Source organism: Anguilla anguilla, chromosome 3 (genome assembly GCF_013347855.1).
Source record: "Anguilla anguilla isolate fAngAng1 chromosome 3, fAngAng1.pri, whole genome shotgun sequence".
Classification (NCBI taxonomy): domain Eukaryota; kingdom Metazoa; phylum Chordata; class Actinopteri; order Anguilliformes; family Anguillidae; genus Anguilla; species Anguilla anguilla.
Window position 1 is genome coordinate 25,938,880 of NC_049203.1, and position 17,868 is coordinate 25,956,747.

Here is a 17,868-nt window from a genome sequence, read left to right on the forward strand (position 1 = left end):
GAGACCTCATTACATCCTTATTTCAGAAATAGTCTGCTGAATGAGTTACATGAAAGAGAAGTGTCCCCTCAGCATTTTCCCTCTATATTTTAATTAAAAATTAAACATATATTTATTTCTGAATAGGGCAAAATGCACTAAATGCATGAAAAGCAACAACATGACAAACGCATAGCCATGTTACATAAAAACCCAGGAAAAGGAACAAACAACAGGAAAAAGGAGCAGAAGCTTTTTTCCTAAGTAAGTAACAAACAGGCTTACTTAACAGCGGCACCAATGACAGTAACATAGCATGACATGGATGCTTATCGTGTTTGTTGATGATTGTAGACCAGCATTAAATGGCAGTGAAGAACATTAGAATTTGTCCACTTTCGATCAGTGCATGTGATTGTTTCCTTCATTAGATCCTGCACCCAAACCTGCTTCCTCACTCTTCACCTCTCTGACTTGGCTATCTGTTCACAGCACTTGTAGTCCATACAAAATGAGTGTAAAGAGTGTAAACTAGAGCCTGTTTGTACTGGGAGTTTTGGACAGTTACTGATTCAGTTACATTCAGGATCAGGTCTGGAGCCAATTTAAATGGGGATGTTTGAAATCCTGAACTGAATTTCAATTCATTTTCTGATTTGACTGAAATGAAATGGAATTTACCACAACCCTGTTCAAGATAGTCTTTACACCAAAACACCTGGAGTTTTATTTTCTGAGGGTACGGTGCATTTGCATCAGGACCCTGAATGCTATCTTGTTCCTCATGCTCTTGGGAACCTGTTGCACTACTAGACGCTGAAGAGGGTCATGTTGCTGCACTGAATTTTGTGTCATTGTTCCACTGATGAACAGCTGTCCGGCTCTCTGCTTCAAGAGGGAAAATTGCATACACATAAGTAGTGTAAACAGGACCTCCTTAATGAAAATGGTGCAGTATATCCTACGCTGATTGCCTGTGTTCTAATGCATTGTAATGGTTTGGGTTTGGAGGGGTAACAAATGAAGCTACCATGGAAACTCGTGCTTTAAAAGGGTTTTATGCTCTCTCATCAGTAAGACCCTGACCTGCGTACTCAGAGAAAGAAGCATGTAAATTCCTCTCTGTGTTTCTGTTCCACCTCGAAATGTAAAGAGGACATGAATAGAGGCGAGTGCAGCTCTAACAATACACTGCCATGGACCGCAAGTGAATAGATGCCAACGTAATTCCTATCACTAAGGATAGAGGCAAAGTCACCAATTCATTCCTGATGTTTTTTTATAAGGACATTTTTTTTATAAGAAAGAACCTCATACAGAAAGAGATTACATGGATCTGTATGTGTGCTCGTGTGCACGTGTGTGTGTGTGTGTGTGTGTTTGTGTGTGCATGTCTGAGAGAGAGTACTTGCGTGTGTGTGTGTGTGTGTCTGAGAGAGAGTGCCTGCTTGTGTGTGTGTGTGTGTGTGTGTATGTGGGAGAGTAGCTGTGTGTGTGTGTGTGTGTGTGTAAGTTTGGGAGAGTAGCTGTGTGTGTGTGTGTGTGTGTGTGTGAGAGAGAGAGAGAGAGAGAGAGAGAGAGCATGGGAGAGTAGCTGTGTGTGTGTCCGTCTGTGTGTGTGTGTTGATCTCAGGCATGTTTTCCCTCTCCCAGGTGTTCCCCCTCGCTCACGTCAGTGGCTGCACAGGACGGCTTACCTTGGTAAACCCTCAAGCTGTGAACCTGGAACACTACAAAACCAGGCTGCAAGCAGCTCTGCAGGACTACCAGAGGTCAGGTCCCCTGAGTGACAGGACTGTTTATTTGTGTGTGCGTGATCCATTTTGGGTCTGAGGAAGACCATTCTCTTCCCCACTGGAGGGATCTTCTGATTGGTATTGTCTCTGTTTGTTGCCTAATCCTCTATGTGTGCACCATTGTAATTTGCTCTGGATAAGAGCATGATAAATGCCAAAATGTATATGTACTACTGATGTTGCAAGAGACAGCATCTCCCTGTCAGGAAGACAGGAAGTCGCCATGAATCAATTATTTCTCATTTATTTGCAGCTTTTTGTAGCTAGAGGACCTTTGCCATTTTTTACATGTGATAAATTTAAACAGCTGGAAATATATTGCAGAATTTCAGCCATGCCTCATCTGGGATTTAACCTTGCAATCTCTCAGATACCTTAACCAATCAAAATGTGAGATAAAAAATATGGAGTACAATTTCACTCCTGTGACCAGAGTTGTCTTACAAGTCACAAAGCATTAATAAAGAACTGAATATAAATCACATCTCCAGCAATGATTATCCTCACAAGAATTTGTGGTAACAGTTTAGAATATGGGGCAATTAGAATGTTTAATCAAATATTAATAACTGTATTGCACATCATTAAAAATACATGGCTGATGGTTAGGCCACATTAATAAATGTTAGCAAATGTACTATTAGGAAAAATATAAAGGTTGCCACATTAAGAAGACTCTACATCAGGTTACAATATGCTCTGTTGACAAGCAAATAAATGAAACTGCAATGGAACTGATATTAATTGTACTGTAGATGTCCTTAAAGCAGAAATATTAGCCTCCCTAATGTCCAATTTCCAATTTGGATATTTCACACAAAAACAGCAATGGATTTTAAATATAGTGCAGTTGTCACTAAAGGCCACTCTTAAGCACACTTGACTAGAACTGTTACCTGCCTAAAACAATGGTGGGATTAATCAGCTACCTTTATTCAACACCAGGTGAGTAAAATTTCCCATATTTGCTGTGGTGTCCAAAATGGAAGTAAGAATAGGATAACAGTTAATGTCAAAGCCATCACAATTACTGTGGTCAGAACTGCAGACAGCAACTGTGGGTATGGACGCTTACAGAGATGCAATATTTAATTATCCAGAAAGATATTTTGGATTTTCCTTTCTTTAAAAAAAATAAAAATAAAAATAAAGATAAATATATGTCAAGTTTTGAAAAAAAAATATTGCAACATCTGAAAGTGTAACTATTCGTTATATTTGGCCACATATTGTGACACGCTGCAGCAATGCTCTTTATTCTTCAGGCGTCTGGATTTGATTGTGTGGAAAGCGTTGACTCAAGAAGAAAGAGATAAGTATGTGTGTGTTTTCCTTACCCTGAAATGCCTCATGCAGATGCATGCAGACCTGGAAAAAATCAAAAGAAAAGACATGACCTTATAAACCAAATATCAGTGCAGCAGAAGCAGTAATACATTAATTTAAAATGTATTAATATTCAATATTTATCTCATATTTATGCCTTTTCTGTGATTAAATTCAGTTGTATTTATGGATTGAGTGTACACCCAAGTTCTTTCATTCTCATCCACCTTCATATTGCACCAACTTCATGTGTTGTTACATTTTCATTAATATCAAGCAGATTACCCCATGAGACAAAAGTTACATGCATGATGCTGATAAACCACAAGGTATCAAATCAGATACCTTAGAGTATGCTAAATTTGCAAACTGGTGTGTGCTAATCTTGAATCTTAAATTCTCTGTCATAATCACTGTTGGCCAGAATTTTTTCAGTATTAATATGTAGCTGGCTGGTTTGCTGCTGTGGTGATGTTGCATTAGTAATATGTCACTAGCTGGTTTGCTGCTGTGTTGATATTAAATTAGTAATATGTCACTAGCTGGCTTCCTGCTGTGTTGATATTGTATTAGTAATAAGCAGCTAGCTGGTTTGCTGCTGTGTTGATATTGCATTAGTAATGTGTTGCTAGCTGGTTTGCTGCTGTGTTGATATTGCATTAGTAATAAGCAGCTAGCTGGTTTGCTGCTGTGTTGATATTGCATTAGTAATGTGTTGCTAGCTGGTTTGCTGCTGTGTTGATATTGCATTAGTAATAAGCAGCTAGCTGGTTTGCTGCTGTGTTGATATTGCATTAGTAATGTGTTGCTAGCTGGCTTGCTGCTGTGTTGATATTGCATTAGTAATAAGCAGCCAGCTAGTTTGCTGCTGTGTTGATATTGCATTAGTAATGTGTTGCTAGCTGGTTTGCTGCTGTGTTGATATTGCATTAGTAATAAGCAGCTAGCTGGTTTGCTGCTGTGTTGATATTGCATTAGTAATATGCAGTTAGCTGGTTTGCTGGCTCAGTGAATTTAAGGTTGGTGAACAATTAAACTCTACAGGTTTGGCAGCGATAAGCCAGTGAGATTCCAGGAGCACCGTGAAGCCCTGCTGCAGGCCCTGGAGAGCCTGGGCTGGCCCCTGCCACAGGAGGACGTGAGCCTGCTGGAGGACCAGATCAACATGGCCCTGTCTTTCCTCCAGCAGGCCTCCGACCTGCAGCAGGCCGCCAAGCAGACCCCCGGCACCCGGGACGCTGTGAGTCAGTCTGGACCATTAGAGATTTGGGTTTTAAAATACCCTCTGCGGGTTGGGCAGGCACATGCCAGGAGTAGACTTGATCTTTGGGCTGAACTTTTGATTTGTATCCTTATGGAAATAGAATATACTGTAATATATTATAAATTTGTGCCCTTATTTCATGTGATATAACAACAGATATATTTTACAACATATTTAAAAATATCAATAATTGAAAACATTTTGTAATTTGTATTTACACATTTACACAAGTTTTGCAATATATTTTATTTTTATACGGGTGGTATATTCTGATTTGTGTATTGAAAGAGCCAGATTCCATCTGCCAAAAGCAATATTGGCTTTTTAAGTATAAAAAATATTGGCTTTCTAAATGCCCCATATATTTCAATATGCCTTTAAATGAAGCTGAATTAATTTTTTGCATTCAGAAAAGGTATTCAGATTACCCACAGTGCTGGGTCAAAACACTCTTTCTCTAAGGTCACTCAGAAAAATTACCTTTACCCTTGGAATAGCTCATCTGACCTTGCAAATTACAATTATTGCCAATACTGAGGTGAAACATTTATTCCTCTGCAGCTAGGTTTCACGAGGTTGTAGCACATGTTGCATTTAAGAAGAAAAGCTTGTTACTATAGCTGAAGAAATAAAACAAGTGTAATAACGTAAGGGAGTACTCGTCCACAAAGAATCTGGACACAGATGGCAGAGGAGCCTTTTTAAAATTTCATCTGAGCTATGAAAACTTGCTTTATCTGCCCCCCCCCCCACCCACCCCACCCCCACCTCTCTGAAATCACAGTGATTGGATACTCCTCTAAGCTGAGATGATACACCGAGGACTAGTCCAACTGGCAATGCTTAACAATTACTACAGCTTTCTGAACCATTGCTAGTGGTATTTTAGGTCAAAGTAAAAAGTGGTCAAGTCATTTCAAAGTAAAACTTCATAAAGGAAGCTGATCAGGGTGATTATTTGAAGATAGCTTGACACATGAGTTCTGAAAATAAAACAGGCCTTCTTTATCGGACTTGAGAGAAAATGATTGGAAATATGTAATGTCCTTGTGTCCCTGGAGAGCAATTCTGTATGCAGGAGTCAGAAATTTCTGTCATTGCCCCCTCAGAATTGGGCCTCGTTATCCTCTATCACCTCAGTGTGGCTGCCACTTATTAATATTTATTTTTGATGCAGAGTTACACGGTCTCATCAAAATTATGATTACTGCTGAAGATTCTTTAGGGTGTGCATTATGCGTGCATTAAGTCACATTGTTCAAATATTGCTGCGCAAACGTTCAGTCCTGTCCTGGTGGTTCTAAAGTCTTCCTGTGTTTGGACTGCTTGAGCCTGTCGAGGAATTTTTTAATTTAAACACATATAGAGGCCAATATCTTCTGCTCTAAAGGGATACAGCTGTGTTGTTAATTTTAGCCCCTCTTTATTTGGCACTTAATGCCAATTTCCTGCTGGCTGTTGTGGGCTTCTCACAAAATCAATCACCCCTCCTGTGTGAAGCTGGCATACAATGGCTAGTTTTAGTTACCTAGGTTCAGACTCAGAGAATTTGCACAGTTGAGAGGGTAGGTGATTGCCACATACGTACTTACAGGTAAGAATACAGGAATTTGCATGCTCTGAAACGTTTGCTTTATTTTACGCCATGTCCAAATAAATGTCAGTTTTCTTGAACTCAGTTTAAGCATTTGTGTTCCTGTCTAGAGATGGGGCTTCCCCTTTAGACAAACAGCATGTGTGAGTTGCAAATTACATACTTTTTGATATCATTATCGATCCTTTTTGCACCAATGTACCTGTATTAAGCGTTATTACTGTTTAGCCTGCATGCAGGAATGCAAGCATGTATACATGTGTACACACAACATGCGTGCGCACAAACACACACACGCACACACTCACACACACACACACACACGCACACACACAATGACTCACTAACAGATGCAGCGGGCTCAGCAATAAGGCAGTGATGGGCAAAAGCATCTTCAGATAGCTTAGTTGCAGCACCCAGAGGACAAAGTAATGAGGCTAGAATGTGGTCTGCTAGCAGCACTGGCTGACATATGAGAGAGAGAGAGAAAAGAAGAGAGAGAGTTTCTTTTAAAAATCAATTGCATGCTGCTGAAGTCTCTATGATATATGGAGGTCAAAATACGCTGGAATGAGTTAAAACCCCTTTCTTTAGTTTTATGTCATCGCACAACTCTTGAAAGTACTGCTGACAAACTGTTTTAGTGAAGAGCTTTTTAGTTTCGTGTGGAATATAGAGTTTTATTGGCTCATTGCGGGACTATACACTTTTTTTTGGGCGGGGGGGGGGGGGTAGTAATAAATATAAAAATGGGAATCGTAAAGCAGTAATAAATGTATGTTATACAAAGAGCACCAATTATACAATATGTCTGTATTTTCTATTGCCATTTCATCCCATTTAACAGGAATTATGGTCTATGTAAACATTTGATTTACCTTAAAAAAAGAAAAAACATGCAAAACGTACAACAATGCCAAGTCAAAGTATTGATATCAATATGAGGATAAGTTACAACAAACAATACTGGCTATCTTAGCTCACACAAATTAAGTAAGTTCTATTCCAAAGCAATGATTCCCAATGTTTCCTGAATTATTTATTTAATGTAACTGTGATGCAATTATATAATGTAATAATAATAATAATAATAATAATAATAATAGTTTATCTTAATAGCATGAATAGCTATTTCGGACATAATGTGGCTTAAGAAGGAAAAGCACCTAAGAAAAATTAACAGAGATTTTTTTTTTCATCCCTGCCATTCAGGTATTCCATATGACCCTGCAACCAGTTAAACAAACAATAAATAACTATGTACTTCGTCCTCAATTGCATGGAAATAAACATCCTCATCCCCAGAAAGTGCACTTTCATCTCCTGAACCATTATCTTCATGACTAGAATGAAGCATGGCTTCAGTAATTTGACACCTGTACTCCTGTGCTGCCATTTGTACAATGTAACCATTATGTTTAAAAAATTATAGAATAGGGAAACAGATCTACCAAGAAGCCAGCATGAGATAAATTCATTTTAATGAATGTTGCTACAAGTCATTATGCTTTTATTTCAAATATTAAGTTTATGATCTGCATCAATTCGTTAAGCTTGTGGCTTTTGAAGATGCATTCCTGCAAGTTTTATTAGTAATTGCTTTGTCATTTATAGTTTTCTTTATTTTAAAATCTTTCTATTGTTTTAATATGTAGGGTCAATCGGAACAGTAGTACCAGTTCCAGAAAATGCTAATTGAATACCCCTATAATTAGATTTAAGTGGGCTATAATTTGTGAAACTTGAAGTCTTTTCTGAGAAAGAAGTTTTCTTAAAGAAAATAAAATAAAGCTCTGTATAGTGTGCAGTGAGAAGGGCACAATGCGATTATTGCTGAACGTGCTGTGATTGTGTTAGTGTGACACCTCCAGAGGCTTCTGGGAAACAGCATGATGTCACAGAGGAAGCAGCCGACAGGCGATGACACAAGTTGTGGTTAAGGCACCATGTCTCTGAGGTGGAGCCTCTCAGAATCTGTAGCTCAGAGACTCCAGCCTGCAGCCCCATGCTAGGGCTAATTAAATCAATTATCTCTTCACATCTGGTGCTAATACTAAAGACCATTGTGTCACTACCCCCACCTCCCACCCCCTTAGGACTGGAAACAATCTCCCCCCTTATGAATTTAGTCACTCATGCCATTTCACTGGCCATGCAAATGCCATGTCTATCAATAAATGAGACCTTTAATACCAGAAATCTATGTTTCTACACCCTATTGATAATTAGCATCAGAGTTCTGTCCAAAAAATTGAATAATAATAATAATAATAATAATAATAATAAGTATGCACCTTACCCAAGGGCAGAATACATTCCAAAAATGAAGAGACTAATATGAAAGTACAACAGCGAACAAGAAGAAGACAGGAAATTCACCTTTTGGAACTACTTCACAGTTGTTAGGCTCAAAGTTGTTTGTAGAAAGTGCTGACAGCTGAAGTGGTAAAATCTGGAGCTCTCAGAGGATAGCAAGAAATGCACTGGGTGGTTCATGTGTCACTCCTCTGCCACAGCAGAATTCTCAGTGTTAAATCAGATCTCACATATACAGTATATGAGTCCAGTAGGGACCAGGTGTTCGTTGCTAGAGCTGAAAGTGCTGCTTCGTGATTGATTTGATACGAAACATTTTGCTGTGAAGGCTGATGCTCAGAGGCTACCTGCTCATACCATCCTCAGATCAGAGAACTATTCATCTGTCTGTCTGTCTGCTCTCTGCATGCCTTCCCAGGATAAGAGAACAGAGATCACATCATCCAGAGCACAGGGGGGGACCAAGCCCAGGAGGGCACTGGACACCCTCAGGGGTCAGAGTGTCCTGGCCAGGTCGGAGGCTGATGGATTTTATTATCCAGGTAAGGTACTTCCTTCTTATTACTTGACAAAAATGACCACAAAACATGGTAGATACCATAGTCTTGTATTAAATCTGGACATATGGCTTTAGTGTTGTCCAATAATGGGAGGGTTTCAGTAGGCTGGGTCAACAGGCGATCGTGTGCACACAAGCCCACCGGTTGAGTGGCAATCTTTGTTTTACGAGATGTGTAGTTTGTCAATTAGAAACAGTACAAATTAAACACCATTCTCTTGTACAGCAACATGGATTTTACATTGTTTTTATGAAAAAGGTGTTTGCAAATAATGCCGTCTTATCACTAAGGACAGCACTAAGCATGAGTAAGCATTGCTTTTAGAAAAGGCAGATTGTTATGGTGGTATATGGATGCCTTAAATGGGTATCGCAGAACCTCATGGCTCAGCATCATGCAAGTAATCTTGTGGGCTTGTTAGATGTCTATGTCATATACTTGTATTTAATGAAGTGAAGTTCCTTGAATCAGGGACCGTGAGGAAACGTCTGGCCGGAAAGCGGGTGTTTCTGGATTTTGGCAGCGGGGAGACAGAAATTGTTCCCCTGAGGTCTCTCATCACCGTGGGAGGGGCAGGACCATGTCCCCCACTGAGAGTAAGTCTTCAACATAGTATGTATGTCTTATCATGTGATGGTCCAGTACAGAATTTGATGTCACCCCCTTGAGAAGCAACAAGAGTATGGTTTGCTCCCTTAGCTGGAACCTTGGTCTTTAGCTCATAAGGCTAATAGTATCTTTTGTTGTATAGAGCAGCCAGATCGGACATTAGTTTGAAACAGTGGATCTACAGTGATGTTATAGTTATGGCAGTGACTCGGATAGTACACCTGAGGCTGCTGTGGGAGTTTAGAGGAGGAGAATCTAGCAGAGTTCAGAGATGTGAGTTAGTGCATGAGCACCTGCTACAGAAGGTGTTGTCACCCTGTGGAGCTACATTGAGAGTGTACTTAGGTCCCTTATCTGAGAATCTTGATCTTTAGCTGAGTTGGCTAATCGTATCTCTTATTATGCGGAGCAGCCAGCAATGGCTATAGTCTGAAACCCACAACAGACCTGACCCCGATTGCACAAACACCAGGAAATGAATGTGTCTCCACAGCCACTCTAACACAGCGGATCCCAAACTGTGTGTCATGGGAGGGACCGAGGGGGGTCGTGAGATACACACGACGAGAGCAACTATAAAATTTTCTGCTGACATTCACACCAGTCAGATTCAGCATTGCTTTTGTTAGGGGTGCTGCAGTGTACAGTACATGCATTTGTTTTGCTGTTTCACTTCCACATTTAAACAAATTGGGCTACATTCTTTTAAGGGCTGGGACACACAAAATATATTCCCTCATTAAGTGGATCATGGGAAAGCTTGGGAACCACTGCGCTAACACATCCAGCATCTGCTGTTTTATTAGAACCGCTGGGCAGATGTGTTTCTTTAAGGAGTAAAACATGTCTAGTTATGGTCTTGATTCCATTCCCTGACATCTAATGTGTTCAAAAGATTACAAGATACAATTTAGGCATTTAGCAGATGCTTTTATCCAAGGTAATTTACAATGGATGTAGTTAGCATGGCTAGGGAACCATCACTAGAGCTTGAGATACAGTAAGTACAGCTACAATGAAATTATGAAGACCTTTAAAACAAAGGCAGAGAAGGGCTCTTTACAGCTGTTATCCTGTGATAAAGTCCACAGCTGTGTGATTTTGTAGTGACGGCTTATTCTCCCTGGCTGTCCTCCTCAGGTTGGTGATTTTGTGCTGGTCGGCTCGGGGACAGAGGGCACAGGCGATTACTTTGTCCCAGGGGTTGTCATAGCAACCCCTCGCCGACTGGAACCCTCAGACAAACTACACACCGTTCTCAAATACGACAGCAGGAAGGTGAGAAGTCAAACCTGGCAACCACAGAGTGGAGCTGTGCAATTTCAGGAGTGTCAGTGTCATTTATCAGTCTTCTTCAGGTGGTTTCATCACGTTATCGACTATGTTTACATCCTCAGGATTTTGGTCATTACAGAGTGAATTCATATCGAATTAACATTTCAAACCAACTGTTTCTATGATTACAAATTCAGGTGGTTACTGGGCTACCTGTTCTCAAGTATAAGCATATAAGTTGAATGTAATCATTTTTGATTTGTGCAGAGCTATCCTTCCTGTCGATGCCATTTAAGATGACAAACATGTTTCTAGTCATGCTTTGCACTTTGTTGGCATAAAATATTTTAGTGGATTAGCCGGACACAAGCGCCATCATCCCACGATTGTTCTGCATATGGCAGGTTGCTGTATGCTGATGGAGGTGCTAATATGATAGAATGTCAGTGTATTTGTGGAATATTAGGCTGTAAGTAATCCCAGTCATTGACAGTAGGCTCTGTGCTCTGACTTGTAGGTGCACACACTGCGTAGCAACATGGTGAAAATCAGCCAGACCAGGTATGACCTCACCTGTCGTCAGCTCCGCGAGCGATACGGAGAACTGCAGCGATTGGACCACAGGAGGCGAGTAGTGCCCATTGGTCATTTGAGTCTGGGGTCACTTCAGTTAGTCTATTTCTGTTTTGGAGGAAAATGCATGACCGGCATCATCCTTACAGAAATGGAATATATCAAAATATATTGTAAATATGTGGACTTATAACTAAATATATTTCACAAGAATATTTTTTTAAGAAACTTGCTGCGATATCTAGAAAAATCAGAATGAGGAAATTTGTATATTTGAACAAATATGGTGTTAATATAACAGTCTTAACTGGCTTATTAATGTCTTCATTATATATTTAGTTTAAATACATTCCCAGCATATTCTATTTCTGTAAGGGCAGGTTGTTGTGTGCCCAGAACTGTGTATAGTACGCCAAAATTATTATTGATTATCACTTGATTATCAAACATCGAGGAGGGACAGTCATTTCCGTAATCTTGCAAATGGAGTGGTTTAATAATTCATTCAAAATAATAAAAAAGATTTATCAAATAAAAAAATTTATAGTTTTTCAATGATTGGGTCATTTTTATGATTTTTACATCGATTGATGGTGTCCTTGTTTTTCTGTCTTCCCCACTTTTCCTGTGGTGTATAATGTATTTTATATTTCAATTGGACGGTAACAATTCAGTGCCTAAATTGTAAACTTTGTAAACTCATATTTGTTCACAAGCTACTGACACAAGTACTGTGAATGACCTGCATATTACTCACAATTTATAGTTGTAGGTCCATGAGTTATTTACTCATGCCAATACAAAAATGATTTTATATGATTGGACATTTTGGTCAGTAATATGTTTCACTGAAAATTCTCAGATCGCTGCAGAAGTGCTTTAAAATTTTAAAGAAAAGTGGTTGGTGTTTTTTTTCTCTAAGTATTTACCCTGGCTGGGTTTCCTAAACAGCTCCACACACCAGTGCTGCCTCCTAACTGTATCTGACTGTGTTAAAAGTTTTTCTCCAACTATAGCTTTTGATTTTTAATTTTAAAAATGTCAGATCAGGTAAATGATCGAGCTAAATAAACAATTAAGAGTAGAAGTTAGGTATGTATGAAGGTAGGTATGAAATTCTGAGATTGATCGGTCCTTGTTGTGCATCTTAGGAGGTAAAGTATTTCAGTAATGTTTGGTACAGCTCTGGTCTATGGCAAAATATCACCCCCCCCCCCCCCCCCACACCATCCCCTTTAAAAATCTCAGTAGGTCCCCTGTTTGGGTGTCATGCAGATGAGACCACATGGTCGATTGTAGGGATATGTCCTGGGTGTGAGGTGAATCAGCTCCCCAGGGGGAGATGGGAGGTGGTGAAGCTGTTTCCGGCTCTTGTGGGGGAAGGAGGCAGGCGGTAAAGTGGACCCCAAGGACGTCTGGCCCTAATCAGGCAAAGGGAATGCAGAGACAGGGGTGAAGTGGAGCAAAAGAGGATGAGCAATTAGCTGCGTGCTTACTGACAACAGGAGAAAACAAGGCTCTGTCATACCTGGGACACGCACAGGATAACCTGAATAATCAAACCAAATACAACTTCATTTGTTTTTGTAGGCTTTTAAACAATTACGTTTGAAATTCTGTCGTGATTGGCAAATTTCTGATTTGCATTGTATAAGCAATAATAATTCCTATCAAGTGTTTCTTATAATACATCGCATTGCACATACAGTATCATGCTCTGGGTGTTTGTTATCTTGTGCAGGAAGTAAAAATACAATCATTATTATGTGAATTTTTCCTTTAAAAATACAGTATACTGCTCTGTTGAGGAACTTGCATTTAACTTAAATTACATGCAGTAAAAAAAGCCTGTTTACACCCTTGTCCCAGTGTCCATTTGGGTGAAATTGTATCTCACGTCTAATGTTGTCACAGGAGAACAGGAAGTGCATCACTGCAGAAAGCAGTGGACAGGAAGCCTTCACGGACTGAGAGGAGGAAGAAGAACCGGCCACAGGAAGCCTGCAGAGCCCTCCACCCCCTGAGGTCTCCGGACACAGACCACCATAAAGATGAAGACCTGGAGAGCAGGCGGGACGGCAGCAGTGATGGTGAATAATTCCTGCAGCACTGTAAATGTGAATGTGTTCTTATGTGAAACCCTGGACTGAGGAGATGCCTCAATTTGTTATACTCAACCTGGATGTTTGACAGTCAAGCAATTTTAGAAGGAAGTGGATATGCTGTCATAAGGAGTGTTATATGGAGTTTTACCTGTGTATGTCTGCATTTATGTGTGTGTGTGTGTGGGTGTGTGCGTCTGTGTGTGTGTACAGGAACTCTTTTCCCACAGTATCATTTACACCTGTGTCTGCCCCTCAGTTCTAGGGCTCAGTTGTGTCCCCTGTGAGGGGCAGCTTTGCCTCCGGCTTTGTGATTTACAGCAGATACCCCTGCTTGCCCCACAGCCATTTGACAGAGAGCAAGCTTAGCTTAAAACCTGGCTCCTCCCACTATCACACAGCCTGCATGTTCAGCCTGTGCTCTGAGCATGTCACTGTCACCCCTGAGATGTCAGGGCCATCTGCCACCTTTACTGCACTAAGACATGGATCGTCTCTTCTCCCCACAGCATGTATGAATATGGCAGCCAGTAAGAGGGTGTGCTCTTTCTGTAATTTACTGCCAGTTCTTCTCTACTTACTCTGGAAACCTGTGTAATTATCCTGGGATGCAGGTTGAAGATGTAAACCTTTTACTTACATTTTGGAACAGTTCACTCAGAATGCTAAATTCACTTTAAGCACTTTGAAGCATTCTGCTTCTATCTTTGAGATGTTTGCTCACATTTAGTTGTCATGTAGGGTTGCTCTGTGTGATTGGAGAAGCGTGTGAGTCATTTCACAGTAGGCATCAAACCATTCACAGTTTACAGTTGGTAGCCATAGAAACAAGCATGCAATTGGCCATTCAGTACAGCACTGGATTAATTTATAAAAGTATAATTTGTGTTTTCATGCAGTTTTTTTCCTATTTTTTCAATAACATATCCCTCGCTTCCTTGTGCTGTGTCAACAAAAAGTTTCTCAGTAGTGTTCGCTCAAGCTTGCACTTTGTTGACCTCTCCAAATTTCTCCGTTTCTAATTTGTGCTTGCCTGCGTCATGACAATGCCCCAAAAAGCGTCACTGAATCACGTCACTATGAGAAGCAATTTTCATCAAATGCCCTGAAAAGCATTTCAAAAGAACAGGAGAAAAATAACCTGCCTCTATTTTTTCCATCAAGAAAATGTTCACAATCAGTTTGTTTGCCCTAATTTCCTATCTCCTTTGAAGTGTCCTTAGAGCCAAACACATCTTCACAAACAATTAGCTTCCACCTTCTGTTCTTTGATCAAGGTATTCATTGGCTTCCTGTCTCACTTCAAGAGCTGCAAATAAAAAGCGGTTGATTTAAGATACCCTTGTATTTGACTCTTGCATTATCACATCATGTTTTTCATTTTTATTTTATCATAGTGTTGCATCCCTTACTCTACAAATTTTTCATTGTATTATTATGGGTCCAAGCACAGTGCTGGAAACTTATTGTGTTTGTTCAGATTTTTTTTTCTGCCCTAAAAGTGTTTGCATTGCAAAAACTGTATGTTGCACAACAACCAAACTGGGCAGCTAGGTTCCTATAGTCACCCACTACTCAGGTTAGGGAAATTACCTCGACTGGCCAGGTGGTGGCGCTATAGCAAGGCACGACACATTTTGGCCTATAACTATTGACCCGTTTGGGCTAGAATTAAAATTATTGTTTGCCTCTGGCTTGCTTAGCCTGCATAGATACATTGTGTATCTTGCAGCAGCACTACTGTATAGGTGAGTGACTAAAGGGTGCTGATATCCTGAGCTCTATGTATGTGTTAGGACCTAAAACCTGCTATGTGTGCAGTGGTCAGTGTAAAAGAGGAATTCCAGGTTAAAGTGAATGCATTTTAATTTATCGTATGGTGTGTTCAGTAATGGCAATATACAATGGTGGAAAATGTGAATGTAATGGAATGGCTATACGTGAAAGGTGCTCAGGAGACCAATGTGACAAGTTTCCTCAAACCATTCAATTTCTCCCCTTATATACTGAAGGATCGAAGAAAACCCCAAGTCATCAAATAAAGACACAATCACAGCAAAACAGTATGTTAATGATCCTGTTTGCATTACCTCTGTAAGCCTATCACACCACGTGTGAATTGTGTTCTTTTGTCTGAGCCCACTGTACCACACCATCAAAGACATCAGATTAAGGTTTACATAATGCTCATCCAATAGAATCTCTTTTTATCAAACCCTGCTAGCTCCCTGTCAGTACAGTAAGTACAGTCTGCTTTTCTTTCCTTTGTGCCTAAGGAGCACACTTCTGTTAACCAACCTACAATAATAATAATAATAATAATAATAATAATAAACAGTTTACTGTGTAGCTGCTTACTGTGTCTGTTATTATTTCATTTGGACCTGTGCTTTCCAATGGCTGTGTTTCAGGTAGGGATAGTTTGGCAGACAAGTCCCGCAGGAGCTGTTCCCCCAGCTCATCCTCTCAGACCCTGACACCCCTGCCTAGCCAGACGCCCACCCCCCGCTTAGGACAAGACTCCCTTATTGCAAAGCGAACAGAACTTCCAGCCCCTCTTGCTGCTGACAGGATTGAGGCCCTAGCCCAGGACCTCCTGTTGGCCCTGGAACAGCATCGAGGACAACAAGAGGTACGCTGCTGCCCCCTAACATCCACAGGACTCAGACCTGGGTCAAGTATGCACTATATTAATTGACTTCACGCTGGTGTTTGTATTTTTTTATTTTTTATTATTTTGTTTACTACATACATGTGTGAGTCATCATGTCCTCTCCTCTGTGCACACCTGCTGGGACAGGAGATTCAAAGGTACATCAAAGCACTGTTTCCACGCTGCCTGGATGATAAAGAGCAGGAGGAGCAGAGGGAATTGACCACTCAGCAACAGGAAGCCCTGGAGAAGTTGGAGAAACTAATCCCTCCCACTGCAGGTCCAGCCAATCAGGACAAGGGTAAGCAAGACATTGGGCCTATAGCCTAGTAGCTCCAGTAGTCTTTGCAGTAGCTTAAAATCTGTGTGGAAAATTGCTAATCAGTTATGAATAGCAGAATAGCTGCTGTAATAAAGGCTGTAACTAATTTGATGATGAATTCTGGATTTTATTATGCCTCCAGAGGCACATTTCAAACTAGTTTCTGTTTCCAAAATGTCCCAGGTGGAGAAATTTGTGGACAATGTCTTCTATGCAAGTAGCTGTTCAGTGGCTTTTTTTGGTGCGATGTGTGGTGCAGTCCGTAGTGCGGCCGATTCTGGAGCCATATGCAAGTCCCCCACATTCTTAGTTGTGGTCCCTTCTCTGTTACCCTCTCTGCTTTCTACCTGTATACATAAAGTGAAAACAGGAGTATTTGTCCATAAACAAGCATGAAACTGTTTAGACCCACGGAGCACCTGTACAAAGTGTCATGAGTAAAACTTGGCTAACTATCTAGCTAGCTAGCTACGGCATGTCTTCACTTCTGTAACTTTATTTGTTGTCCTCCGTGTGTCCATATATCTGTATCGGTGGTACGCGCTAACTAGGTTAACTAAAGTAGGCGAAACGCTAACATGTTAGGGTTAGCTAAAGTAACATTAGGCGTTAAAGCTGTGCTTAAAAATCTCATGCCGTTCGAAGTGATGATTTTGGGAGATGCACCTGCGCATGCATCCTACTAAACGAAACACTACCTGCGCATGCATCCTACCAAACGTCCCTCTCAGGTCGTCCATGAGTGAGTGAGTGAGTGACCACAATTTGCCACGTATAACCCACGGCGGCAGGCAGTCCTGCACACCGTGGGAAAAACACAATATCCATAACAACAGAGGGAAGTAACATTATAGTCAGTGTAATGAAGTTCAGCAGAACGTGCAACAATTGAAACAAAATTTACAGCAGAGAAGTGCTGTACTTACAGTGCTATACTTGCCATTTATAGCTATAATGCCATAAATCTTATATGTTGAAAGTGGCATTCGAAGAGCTAGAGGAGTACCAAGAGTATTTCTTGAAAAAATTAAATACAAAGCCCAAAAGCTGAATAAATGTTTGCTTTTTTTGGAGGCTCGTACATGGAAGTGTTGTGTTTGCATAATGAATTTCTCATCATTACCCCCCCCCCCACCTTCATTCAAGTGTTTCATATCTGGAGGCTGTTTGGGAGCTCCACTTTCATTTGCATATCAACTGGAAACATTCAATTATACACCACGTAGTATTTGCATTCAATTTGGCTTCTAAAAAAATTATTCTTCCAACGGTTCTTCTACAAATCAAGGTGTATGGCTTTGAATGAAAATCTGACCGTTTAGAAAGTCACAGAGAAGTCATACTAAGTAAATAGCACTGAGCAGACACATTGTGTCTCAAGGTTTCAAGAAGCATTTGGAATTTAGCAACAGTAATACAAAATATTGTGGAGGACTGAATATAACTGAGAGAAAGAGAGAGAATTCTACCCACCATTATTGGGTCATCATAGAGAAACA

The 17,868-nt window shown here is 40.4% G+C and overlaps 1 protein-coding gene across 1 annotated transcript in view; it reads left to right on the forward strand.

The window, feature by feature from the left end:
- The window catches only part of LOC118224221 (von Willebrand factor A domain-containing protein 3B-like), a 91,512-nt gene that overhangs the window by 61,131 nt on the left and 12,513 nt on the right, over positions 1–17,868 (forward strand). The window contains exons 20-29 of the mRNA XM_035411502.1: positions 1,633–1,751; positions 3,041–3,091; positions 4,146–4,341; positions 8,694–8,817; positions 9,307–9,431; positions 10,585–10,722; positions 11,237–11,346; positions 13,207–13,382; positions 15,806–16,026; positions 16,195–16,348. Coding sequence (XP_035267393.1) covers positions 1,633–1,751; positions 3,041–3,091; positions 4,146–4,341; positions 8,694–8,817; positions 9,307–9,431; positions 10,585–10,722; positions 11,237–11,346; positions 13,207–13,382; positions 15,806–16,026; positions 16,195–16,348 — 1,414 coding nt within the window. The remainder of the gene's footprint in view (positions 1–1,632; positions 1,752–3,040; positions 3,092–4,145; positions 4,342–8,693; positions 8,818–9,306; positions 9,432–10,584; positions 10,723–11,236; positions 11,347–13,206; positions 13,383–15,805; positions 16,027–16,194; positions 16,349–17,868) is intronic.